Below are 13,040 nucleotides of genomic sequence, written 5' to 3'. Positions count from 1 at the left end.
TTTTTTTTTCATTTTAAAAAGAGTATGAAGAGTAAGGGAACTTTACAACCTCTCATTTTTTTGTCATCTGTGCCTTAATGGGGAGATTTCCTTTCTCTCCCTGCCCCAACAAATTAAGTGAATTCCCATAAATGGAATCCATTGGAGCCCCCCCCCCCCCCCAGGTCACCAGAATTAGTGTCACCATTACTTTGCTAGGGACAACTCAAAATGTGGGATTTTCTTTCACGTTTGGTAAAAACAGAAATAGGTAGAGGGAATCTCCCTCATGGGGAGAGCACAGGCAGTCATAAAAAACTTGCAGGGGTCCTAGTCCTGCTCCACTTTCTCCAAAACTAAAATAAATGTTTGCCTTTAGTTATACTTTAACTGCCTACATTTTGACCAATTATTATTCTAAATGTCCCTCCATGAAAAAGTATTTTTGTATTCCCCTAATAATGTAAGAAGACACAAGGAAGGGTCTCTTTGTCTCTTTACATGGTTAACAGCAGGAATTAGGCCAGCCATAGACGGAGCAAATTTTTTTTGCTTCGCTTGATTCCCCCATCAACATAGTCAGTGTTAACAGGGGAATCCCTCCTGCCAAGACAGTGATTAGTTCTAGCGGCTATACCAGCAGCTTGCAATAATTGCATATAAAATCCGGCAGGCTGGTTGTGCCCAAGTTGAACGATCGATTAAATTGGGTAGATTCAGCCTACCCATACACAGTTAGAATTTAGGTCAGTTCAAACCATCTATGGCTGGCTTTATCCTGGACCCTGCCTCTAAAGAGGGACTGCAGAAGCCTTCAGTGTATTTGGGCCCATCCATTCCTATTGCTTCATGGACTTCCTATGCATTTTTTTATAGACTCAATATATTTCTACTAGGCTTCTTGGCACTGTTATTTTTGCACTCTTTGGTGCTTTTGTATTTTTTAGATCTCCTTAACCCTTGATAGATTTGTAGGGGAACTCTCCGAGATGATAAAGGTGAAATCAAAGGACAATGATGACGAGGAGCAGATCTTTTCAAGACATTTCCCCATTTTTATTTGGGCAGTGAGAGACTTCAATCTGAGTCTGGAGATCGAAGGGGGACAGGTTTCAGCAGACGGCTACCTGGAGAACGCTTTAAAGCTTAAATTGCGTATGCATTCCATATATTTCATGTGCTAAAGCAGCCCTGTTACCTTGGTGACAACATAGACCATGGACAGGCTGTAAAAGAAGATCAGGAAGTATCTGTCTGGTGGGCAGGTCAAATGTCAGCGACATCTAAAACCCTTTAAGAAACAGAAAATTTGACTCACCGGTATTAGTAGAAAGTATTGATCCTACAGCCTGCCCTTCAAATATTGTTTTCACCAAGGTAAGAGGGCCGCTTTCAAATATTTATACAAATTGCATTACTGAAGTTGTGGCTGAAATTTCTTGTTGAGGTATTCAGGCCCTGAAATGCTTACACAGTACGCATATTGTTATCCAAATGTTACAATGAAGTTTTGGTTGGGCTCAGCCAAACTAAAGCTGAATTCCACTTAAAGCTTTTTTGCATGGTTACATTTGCTCAGCTTGGACCAATGCAAGTATGTATGTGCCATACCTGTGGGGTCCCTGTAGAAGCTGGAAATCACTGTAGTAGACACCACTACTACACCACTACTACACCACTACTAGTGATCTCCACTAGCTTCCAGATATCATGCTGAGCGACTGCCCTGTTGCATTGTTAATACAAGGATTCAGTCACTGGGCACGGACGCCGTTCAGCGTACATATATTTATATTTACTCCATGAATATAATGCATTCTCTGATTGGACGAAGTGGAGATCATGATGTCACCACCCGTCTCCCTGCCTCATCCAATCAGAGAATGCTTTGCACCCATTGAGAAAAAATGTGAAGTGCTGATTAAATGGCATCTGTGCCACGTGAGTGGCCTCAGCTTCCATGGAGATACATTGGGACCAAGCTGGATCGATGTAACTATGCAAAAATAGCCATACCTAAACGTCAGCTAACCCCTTGCACTCCAGAAGATTCCCCCTCCCCCCCTTTCTGACCAGGCCATTTTTTGCATTGCGGCGCTGCATTACTTTAACTGACAATTGCGCAGTCATGAAACATTGTACCCAAATGAAATTTACGTCCCTTTTTTTGCACTATAAAAAAAAGACCGTCAATTTTGAAAAAAAAAACAATATTTTTGACATTTTGCTATTAAACATATCCAGTAAAAAAATTTAAAAAATCAAATTTTGCCATACATTTGGCCAAAATATATTCTGCTGCATGTTTTTGCTAAAAAAAATCCCAATGTGTGTAAATTAATTGGTTTACATGAAAGATATAGCATTTACAAATGGCGGTATATATGCTGGGAATTTTTTTTTTTAATTTTTACTAGTAATGGTGGCAATTAGCGACTCTAGCGGGACTGCGGAACTGTGGCAGCCATTCTGACACCGGGGGGGAACTGGAGTGGTGTCACTGATATCCCCAGTGACACCAATACAGTGATCAGTACTAAAAAAAAGTACTGACACTGTACTAATGGCACTGGGCAGGAAGGGGTTAACATGAGGGGCGATCAAAGGGTTAACTGTGTGCCGTTTTACTAAGTGTGCTGTGTTAGTGCTTCACTGCAAGTACACTGCTTTGTATGGCTCTGCTATGTACAGCCTTGCCAAGAAGTGTCCAGGAGCTCACAGAGAGGAGAACTGTTTTGTTTACAAACATTCCCCCCCCCCCGTCGGAGATGATCGGCAGTCACCGGACATTGGCGAACAATCACAACCGGGACCCGGTGATTGACAGCCAAGGCCGCAAATGGTGGCAGAATGCAAACCTACCTGGAAATGCAAAATCACATGTATACATGTGATTTTGCGCACAGCTACTGTCCTGTAGCAATATTTCTTTTCTGCTATAGGACGGTGGTAAAGAGGTTAAACAATCTGCACAAATAAAGGAAAAAGACTCAAGTGGGTTATTTACTAAAATCTGGTGCAGCTGTGCACAGAAACCAATCAGCTTCCAGGTTTGTTTGTCAAAGCGTAAAGTGGTTGTAACAGCTCAAGTTTTTTTACCTTCATGCATTCTGACTGGCACTGATAGGTGGCACTGATTGGCAGCACTGATAGGTGGCACTGAAAGGCATTTATAGTTGGCACTGAAAGGAAGCTCAGATGTGCACTGATATGTAGCATTGATGTACACTGGTAGGCACTTATATGTGGCATTGATGTACACTGGTAGGTACTGATATGTGGCATTGATGTACACTGGTAGGCACTGATATGTGGCATTGATGTGCACTGGTAGGCACTGATATGTGGCATTGATGTGCACTGGTAGGTACTGATATGTGGCATTGATGTACACTGGTAGGCACTGATATGTGGCACTGATGGGCACTGGTAGGCACTGATATGTGGCACTGATATGCACTGGTAGGCACTGATATGTGGCATTGATGTACACTGGTAGGTACTGATATGTGGCATTGATGTACACTGGTAGGCACTGATATGTGGCATTGATGTGCACTGGTAGGCACTGATATGTGGCATTGATGTGCACTGGTAGGCACTGATATGTGGCATTGATGTGCACTGGTAGGCACTGATATGTGGCATTGATGTGCACTGGTAGGCACTGATATGTGGCACTGATGTGCACTGGTAGGTATTGATATGTGGCTTTGATGTGCACTGGTAGGTACTGATATGTGGCATTGATGTACACTGGTAGGCACTGATATGTGGCATTGATGTACACTGGTAGGCACTGATATGTGTGTAACGGAACCGGAACCCAGACCGCACTGAGTTTTTCCGTTATAGCACAACTTCCCCTGTCCGAACACCATCCACGGACCACACCCTTGGAATCCCTCAGGAAAATAGACAGCACCCAGCTCTTACTAAAACAGGAAGCCAACAACTCTTTATTTTTCACAAACAACATGTTTTATACAGAGGGCGGGGAAACACAACCAGGAACAGGAAATACATCATCAGCTCACCCTCTCAGTGGGAAGGGCTACAGTATAGGCAGGAAACACCTCATCACCCCTCCCCATCCAACCAGACACAGAACAATGGGATGCAACCATGTGGCAAAGGACATTGACCAACCCCCACACCAATACACAAACAGTACATCCCATAATAGTTCGCTGGACAGGAAGACACAGCACCATGGGGGGGGAGCACATGGTAAACAGACAATGGACAGCCATGTGGCCTAGACAAAGGACAACACACTATACACAGGACTCAGACATTCACATACACACCCTGTACCCCTTAACAGGCACAGGGTGGGTTAAACATAATGATTTGGGGAGATGATACAGAGGTCCCCCGACACCCAAAAGTCGCTCCCGTCACAATGCGGCATTGATGTACACTGGTAGCTACTTATATGTGGCATTGATGTACACTGGTAGCTACTTATATGTGGCATTGATGTACACTGGTAGGCACTGATATGTGGCATTGATGTACACTGGTAGGCACTGATATGTGGCATTGATGTACACTGGTAGGCACTGATATGTGGCATTGATGGGCACTGGCAGGTGGCACTGATGGGGCTACACTGATGATCAGTGTACATGTCCCCTCTAAAGAATGCCAATTACCGTCTCTCCTCTGCTCCCGGAGCTGTCTGTGTGAGGAGAAGACTGCCGGTAATCAGCATTTCCCTATTTACATGCGATCAGCTGTTATTGGACACAGCTGATCACATGACAGAGCTGACATCATCGGCTCTTTCCACTGATCGGCGATCTGCTGTGTTCCCGGGACACAGCGCACCATCGATCACTGCGCCGCGCGCCCCCAGGGGTGTCGTATGATGTCCTATCAGAAGAGAACCACCGCCTTCCCGTCATTCCCTCATATGGCGGGTGGGAGGCGGTTAATCAAAATAAAGTTAGAAGCTGATTGGTTATCATCCACAGCTGACCAGATTTTGCACGCTCCAGTTTTAGTAAATCAACCCCAATGTGTCCTCTGCAGCGGCCGGAGACCACAGAATATAAAATTGATAGGTTGATTTAAAAATGCTGACAAGCCTTTGATCTACTGTACATAAAAGCAACAGAACAGAATACATTGTTCCAATATTGTTACCGTGTGCTTAGAATTAAAGCCCATAGCTGTTATTTGCAGTGTTCTTTATACACAAATTAGGATACAGATGGATAAAGATGATTACAGCAACAGATAAGGTGTGGAAGGGTAAACCAGAGCATACAAGGCATGCCCAAGTTCTATGGATTAGGCTTTTGTAGGGTGTACCTTGTATCCCCAGGGCTTGCCAACCCCAACACACCTGCCTCCTCCACTGACGGGCCAAGAGATTGAAAAAAACAGCATGCACGGCCCTTCAAAAATTGGAAAGGTGGCAAACCTTTGGTGGTGGTGGTGGTGGTGGTGGTGGGGGGGCGGCAGGAAAGGACAATGTCAGCAGATGTCAACATTTAACTGTCAATCAACTAACACCTAAACAGCTCTCTTTCATTTCTTATTCCATGTCCACAGCTGAAATGTCACCGAAGAATATGACATATAATAGTACGAGAATTTGTCTCCAAATGTATTTTGGAAACCGGAAATGCTTCGTGTTTGATTTCCCCACCACCAATAAAGATTTTCTTCAGAGACTGGAGGAAGTCCCAGACAGTGAACTCAACAGAAACTTTGTGGATCAGTGCGTGGAATTCTGTGATTACATCTGGAACAAGGCCGATACAAAGAGAGTGAATGAGACAGTCATGGTGACCGGACACAGTGAGTTCATCCAATGTCTCTTCCTAAACCATTGGACATAAAGGGGTAGAAGGCTAAAATCATTTACATCAGTCTTTGCACCAGAGGGGCTTACACTCTAATGCCCCCCCCCCCCCAGTCAATCACGATTATTATTTACATTGTTTTCATACTTTTTTATAGCTCTGACATATAGCACAGCGCTGTATAGAGAACACTGAGCCAGTCACATTAATATCTGTACTAGAGGAGCTTACACTCTAATGTCCCCTCCCCCACAGTCACACACTATTATAATTATACATTTATATAGCTCTGACATATACCGCAGCGCTGTACAGAGAACACAGAGCCATTCACATCAGTCTCTGTACCAGAGGAGCTTACACTCTAATGTCCCCTCCCCCGCAGTCACATCAGTCTCTGTACCAGAGGAGCTTACACTCTAATGTCCCCTCCCCCACAGTCACATCAGTCTCTGTACCAGAGGAGCTTACACTCTAATGTCCCCTCCCCCACAGTCACATCAGTCTCAGTACCAGAGGAGCTTACACTCTAATGTCCCCTCCCCCACAGTCACATCAGTCTCAGTACCAGAGGAGCTTACACTCTAATGTCCCCTCCCCCACAGACACATCAGTCTCTGTACCAGAGGAGCTTACACTCTAATGTCCCCTCCCCCACAGTCACACATTATACATTTATATAGCTCTGACATATACCGCAGCGCTGTACAGAGATCACTGAGCCAGTCACTTCAGTCTCTGTACCAGAGGAGCTTACACTCTGCACCAGAGAGGTTGTGCTGCAGGTGCTCTCCCTCTCCAGACACTAGGGGGCCAGGCCTGCTCGCCTGGCCCCAGAAACATGGCCTCTTCTGGGCTAGGCTCAGACCATGCTCCCCCTGAGGGACCCAGCTTGCCTTCCCATACTTTACCAGCACCTGAAGACCTTGGCTGTGGCCCTAAAAGTGGGGAATCCCTCCCTGTCTTTAGAGAGCGGGTTGCTGATTATCTGGTGAGAATCGCAAAGGAGGAGGAAAAGTTGGTGAGTCTGAAAACTGACTACAAGATGAAGGGTTTGGAGGTCGCCATTAAGAAGCAGCAGAATCTGCTAAAGACGCTGAAGGAGAAGAGCGGAGCTTTCAGAGAAAAGTTCCGTAATGAGGAAAGGTTCCGGAAGATGAAGGGAGACTCCGGTAAGGATCCAGCATCGGCGGTGGCAGTACGGGTGGAGAGTGAGGAGGGGGTCCTCGATGCTGCCCCTGCTATCCCATCCACCTCAGGATCTGCTTCCCTGGAGGAAATGTCAGCCTCTGCTTCCCTCCCTCCACAGCAAGCTGGAGGATCAGCACAGGAGGTAGAGGAGCATGGCGGAGGGCTGTTAAAGTACATTGAGGAATTGGAGTCTTCCCTAATTGGAAGAACTTTCCGCTTTTCTGAGGACTCTGAGGATGAAGATGACGGTGAGGACTCTGTACCTGGTCCTATAAAGGAGAAAAAAAACAGAAAAGCCGCGCTTTATTAAAAGTGACAGTTTGGACTTCAGTGTGGACAGCCATGTGCACTGCAGTGTTTTGGAGGGAAATCCTCCTGTGTGTGCACAGAGCTCTGCAGGGAAGATGGCTGCTGTGCCTGCAGGACTGCACTCTGCTGGGACTGAGGACTCTGATACCAGGAACCCTGTGACTGTGGACTCTGCTGGGGGGAAGGTAAAGGGGGGATCTGACACACTTGCTGGACAATCCCTGCTGATGGCTGCAAATGCAGCAGAAAATGGTGGGAGGGAAATTGTCAGCAGCACTCTGAAAGGGGTTGCTGAAACCCAGGGGAGAGTGACCAGGAGTGGAAGGCTTTTGCCTAAGAGGAGTATGTTGGGGGAGGGGGAGACAGGAGCATCTGGTGTGAGTGAGTCTGCTGGGAGCAGTAGTGCCACGAGTGAAAGGAAACATATGGATGATAAGAATGCTGGAAAGGGGAATGCCTGTGTGTTGGTGGATGGAGTGACTGCTGCTGCCTCTGATGGTGGTCTGCAGAGCGGGGGCTCTGAGGTTCCTGCAACCAATGGGCGGGGTGCAGCTTTAAGGTCCACTACATCTAATGCTGCAAATAAGACCTATGCTGGGGCTCTGGCTGGGAGGAGGGGGTCACATCATGTTGTCAGCTCTGGGGGGAGGTCTGCTGCAGGTCTGCCATCTGCACCCCTGTCCTTCAGGAGGAGGAATTTGGTGCAGCTCAGATGGGAGGGTGGGGGTGCTCCCCCGGTCAGGATGTCGGTGGTGGACAGGATTTTGGAGATGGGGTTTAGGGCGGATGACATCTTCGCCTTGATCAGCCCTGTAGGATCCTATGAATATGACTTGTCCTTTGTGCGCCCCGAGTCTCTGGATATATTCTGGGAGAAGTATGAACACATGTATAAGGGTCTGCCGGAGTGGAGGGGACTCGTCCCAAAGGTTGTCTCACGCCAACCTCTAGTGAAGACGGTCACCATTCTAGTACGGAATGAGTCCATTCCTTCGGCTGACTTGGCTGTCTGGCTGAGGAGATTTGGGGAGCTACTTGCACCCCTGAAGAAGATTGTGGATGAGAGAGGGATATGGACTGGTGGGTGGTCGGTGCAGATGAGGTTGTATGTGTGTGGGAATGTGGTCCAGCATCTGCCCTCCTCAGCCTTCATTGGGAAGGACAGGATTGTGGTGTTCTACCCTGGACAGCCCAAGCTCTGTAATAAGTGCGGTTCTCGGGGTCACTTCGCCTCCTCATGTCCAGAGATGAAGTGCTCCCTATGTCAGGATCTGGGGCACCTGGCTAAGGATTGTAATATCATAAGGTGCAATCTGTGTGATAAGGTTGGCCATTCGTACAATCGGTGCCCTGAGGCCATGCACAACCAGTCAGCTTTGGTGGAAGAGTTTTTTCGTCTGGACATGGAGGAGGCAGAGGAGAGGGAGGCTGTGCCAGGGGTCCCCAATGTCTCTGTCCCTGTGGTCCCAGTGTCTGATGGTCCCTCTAATGTGTCATCTCCTTGTGTTGTGCCCCCTGAGTCAGTGTCCGTGGATGTTGTGTCTGATCCTCCTGTGTCAGTTTCCCCAGAGGTAGTGGGGGCTGTGGAGGGAACTGGACCAATGTGTATGGTTGCACCGACCCCCCCTCCCCGGCGTCGGAGGGTCAGAGCGCGTGAGGCGCTGGGGGGTGGAGTGAATGATGGTGGGGGTATTGGGGTGAAGGTTGGGGGGACTGCTGTGGTGAGTGGAGAGAGTGGGGTGGATGATGTTGGTGATGGTGGAAGGGAAGGGGAGGGGGCTTTGCGGTCCGGTTTATCAAATGATGATATGGAGTGGTTGGAGGCAAAAAGGAAGTCTGGGAAGAAGAAGTGGAAGAAGGATGTGCCTGTACCTGACCCTGGGAGGGTGGAGGTGTCAAATACATTTGAAGTGTTATCTGAGGTGGAGGATGAGGGTTCTTCAGGGGATGAGTCTCTGGTTTCCATGGAGGAGGAATCACAGAGGACTATGAAGCGTGTAGGGTCTCCAAGTAGGGAGGGGGGTAAGCAGGCTAAGAAACGGGTACCTCGATCATCCTGATGGCGGTTCCCACTCCTTTGAAGGTGGCGACCATTAATGTCGCCAGCATAAAATCAGTAAGCGCTCGTAACATGGCCTTATTTTTGCTCAGCAGGTTTAATGCTGACATTTTCTTTTTGCAGGAGACCAGGTTGTCCAGTTTGGGGGATGTTCATATGGCGAAGAAGGAGTGGAGGCGCGGCCCCTCCTTCTGGTCTCTTGCAGCCGAGCCTTACACTGGAGTTGCGGTACTTTTTTCCGGCATGGTAACCTGTCGGCGGATTATTGAGGTAGAAATGGGGAGATGCATGGTCTTAGACGTCTCCATGGGGGGGCAGGACCTGCGCCTGATTAACATCTATGGGCCCCAGACAAAATGGGACAGGAAATGCCTCTTCATGAAGATCAAGCCTTTCCTTTTTACAGCCCAGCAAGTTGTCTTCGGTGGTGACTTTAACACCGTCACTAGGACTAAGGACAGGAGAGGGACCGGAGTCAGGCTGGACTGTGACGGGTTTTTTTTAAACAAAATAGCTAGAGAGGCAGGTCTGGTTGATGTGCACATTCATTGCTGCCCAGACAACACGGGATTCACTTTTCAGAGAGGTTCTAGTCAGAGTAGAATAGATAGGTTTTTTTTAAAGGGGAACTCCGCCTTCTCGGCACCAGTGTGTCAGGCGGTGGAGTTTTCCGATCACTGTATTCTGTCTGTGACTCTGAGTGGCCCCGATACACCACCTAAGGGGAGGGGTACCTGGAAGCTGAATTCGGCACTCCTGGACGATGAGAAGGTGAGTCAATCCTTTGAGGATTTTTTTCAGGCACAGGTATCAATCATGGACTTTTGCAGCAGTAAGTCCGAGTGGTGGGAGCTTACAAAACGAAGGATCGTTGGGTTTTTCAAGGCCATAGGAAGGAATAAACAGCTTGATAAGTATGTCACCTACCAGCGTCTGCGGAGGAAGCTCGATCGGCTTGTCTCGAATAATGGAGATCCAGAAGCGATCTCTGAGGTTAAACTCTTGCTCAGGCAGTGTCAATATGACAGGCATGCCTCTTTGGTTCTGGAAAGGGATTATGGGAAATATCACTCGCCCGACCCTTACCAGAACTGCAAACAAGGTAGAGCAGTTAAGTCAGTTGTAGGCCTGGTTGACAGTACGGGTTCCCTGACAAAGTCCAAGTCAGGGATCCTGGAAACCTCCAGGTCATATTATGCTGACCTCCTGGGTAGGAGGGACCTCGATCGGGCGAGCATGTTGGGTTTTATGGACTCTACTCCAGGACTGGGAAATGGCAGTTCTCTTGTGAGTTTGACAGAGGACATCACGGCAGATGAGGTGGTGAAAGCTATTGATCAGCTTGCCATGAAGAAGTCACCTGGGCCAGACGGATTGACAGCCGAGTTTTATAAGCACTTTAAGGTGACTCTGGCCCCATATTTGGTGGAGGTGTTTAATGGCTGTCTGAGAGAGGGTTCGCTCTCTCCCTCCATGCGACAATCTGCAGTGATTCTTCTGTCAAAGGGTAAGGATTCCTCGAGAATTGAGAATTGGCGGCCCATTAGCCTTCTCAATGTTGATAGGAAGATATTGGCAAAAATTATTTTCTGGCGTTTATCGTCTGTTGCGGGCAATTTACTTTCTCGCCATCAGCACTGTTCGGTTCAGGGAAGAAGCACTTTTTCAGCGGTGTTAGCTGTCCGGGAGGCCCTGGAGCGGTGCAGGGCTGCAGGCTGGGGGAAGTTCCTGCTGGCATTGGATCAGGCCAAAGCTTTTGATCGAGTCAATCATGAGTACCTATGGCTGCTTCTTGGCAAGTATGGCCTGGAGGGGGGCTTCATCGATTGGCTAAAGACCTTATACAGAGGGGCTGAAAGCTTCATGCTTGTGAATGGTTGGATTGGACGACCCTTTGAGGTTGGCTCAGGTGTGCGTCAGGGGTGTCCTTTGAGTCCTCTGCTATATGCGTTTGTAATCGATCCCTTCATTCGGAGGTTAGAGAGCGGACCGTTGTGTGGAGTTCCTTTGGGCATTCCTGGGGAGCCCCCTCTGAGGGTCGTGGCCTATGCTGATGACGTGTCTGTTTTCATCTCTGGGACGCAGGAGGCGGAGGAGGTGGTCTCGGTGATGGAACAGTATGCTGAGGCATCTGGCTCAAAGATCAATCAGGATAAGAGTGAGGTTTTCTGGATGGGAGAGGAAGGCGAAGGCTTTACCCTTCCGGACGCCTTCCCAGAGCCCCAGCAGGAAATTAAAATTTTAGGCATCAGATTTGGTCCCGGTGATTACGGCCTTGCAAATTGGGTAAGCAGGCTACAAGATGCCGATGCCAAGGTGGCCAGCTGGAAGGATTGGAAACTCTCTTACAGGGAAAGGATTGACCTGATTAAAACTTACCTGATCCCGGTATTTCTGTACGTCAGCTTTGTCTGTGTTTTGCCAGTGTCTCTCTATGCGAGGATCTACAGTTGTTTCTTCCAGCTGTTATGGGGGCACAAACTGAACCTCATTAAGAGGTCTGTAACCTACCTTCCCAGGCGGATGGGTGGCCTAGGTATGGTCAACCCGGTGGTTTTCTTTTCTCTGATGTTTTTGAAACATAATTTTGGTAGCATGCTGGCAGAGGAACCGCCTGGGTGGGTTGGTATTTTTCAGTCCTGGTTTAGGCCTTTTCTACGGAGCTGGGAGAATGGTGGGCCAGTGAAAAGCCTGAGGGTCCAACATGGTAAGCTCCCGGCTTATGTTGCCCCGTGTCTGAAAATGCTTCGGCAATGGCGAGTGACGGCGGAGGAAATTAAATCTCTTCCTAGGAAGGCCCTGGAGAGGAGGGTTGTTGAATCTGCCTTTAGCGAGCCATTGGCCTTGAGGGATTGCCCAGGCCCGGTTATGAGGGAGGGTCTGCGTTTGATGAATCTGGAGAGAATCCCTTTAAAGTTTCGGGATTTGGCCTGGCTCTCGTTCCATGGCAGACTCTATGTGAAGGGCAACCTGAAGCATCGCTCTGCGGAGAACCGTGGTTGTCCAAGAGTGGAGTGCGGCGGAGTGGAGGAGACGATGGAACATTTCTTGCTTCAGTGCCCCTTCAATATAGAAGTCTACAAGCGGGTGGGTGGGGCTCTGGGGATCCCTTTCCTTTCCCGCTTGAGTTACGCGGAGTGGTCTTACGGAGCCTTTCAGACTCACCGGGATTTTGATTTTGAGACACTTTTTCTAGTTAGCTTAGTAGTCCGTTACCACACGTGGAATGCACGGTGTCAGGTTTCCATTCGCAAAAAAATCCTTCCTGTCGAGGTGGTGGTGAACAACATTCTGGGTGAGGTTGGGAAGATTCGGGGTCTTGAGAAGGACAGGTGGCGGCCGGGAGCCTGGACAAAGGCGTGGAGGAATGTCAGGTCCCCGTAGCTGCTGTCTGTCAGTCTCTGGGGGCGTGGCTTCTCTTTCTGTCCTTTCACGTCCCCTAGATTTTGTAACATCAGATTTTTGAAGAAAGGCTGCATGCATGGGATCGATGTATGGGGTGAATGTATGGGATCAATGTGTGGGATCAATGTATGGGATCAATGTGTGGGATCGATGTATGGGATCAATGTGTGGGATCAATGTGTGGGGTGAATGTTTAATCGTTTCTTAGCCTGAGGGGGTGTTTAGGTGACGGTCAGGATTTGTTATTTTGCTGAAGTAAGCTGGTTTTGTTTAGTTATACA

General features: G+C 48.3%; 1 protein-coding gene across 1 annotated transcript in view; it reads left to right on the top strand.

The window, feature by feature from the left end:
- Positions 1 to 13,040, top strand: part of LOC149441003 (guanylate-binding protein 3-like) — a 43,693-nt gene that overhangs the window by 13,270 nt on the left and 17,383 nt on the right. The window contains exons 5-6 of the mRNA XM_089657871.1: positions 947 to 1,134; positions 5,542 to 5,790. Of these exons, the coding sequence (XP_089513997.1) occupies positions 947 to 1,134; positions 5,542 to 5,790 (437 nt within the window). The remainder of the gene's footprint in view (positions 1 to 946; positions 1,135 to 5,541; positions 5,791 to 13,040) is intronic.

Source organism: Staurois parvus, unplaced genomic scaffold (genome assembly GCF_062004578.1).
Source record: "Staurois parvus isolate SC_StPar_1 unplaced genomic scaffold, SC_StPar_1.0 ptg001037l, whole genome shotgun sequence".
NCBI lineage: Eukaryota > Metazoa > Chordata > Amphibia > Anura > Ranidae > Staurois > Staurois parvus.
Note: the sequence above shows the minus strand (reverse complement) of the source record. Positions and strands in the feature narration are given on the sequence as shown.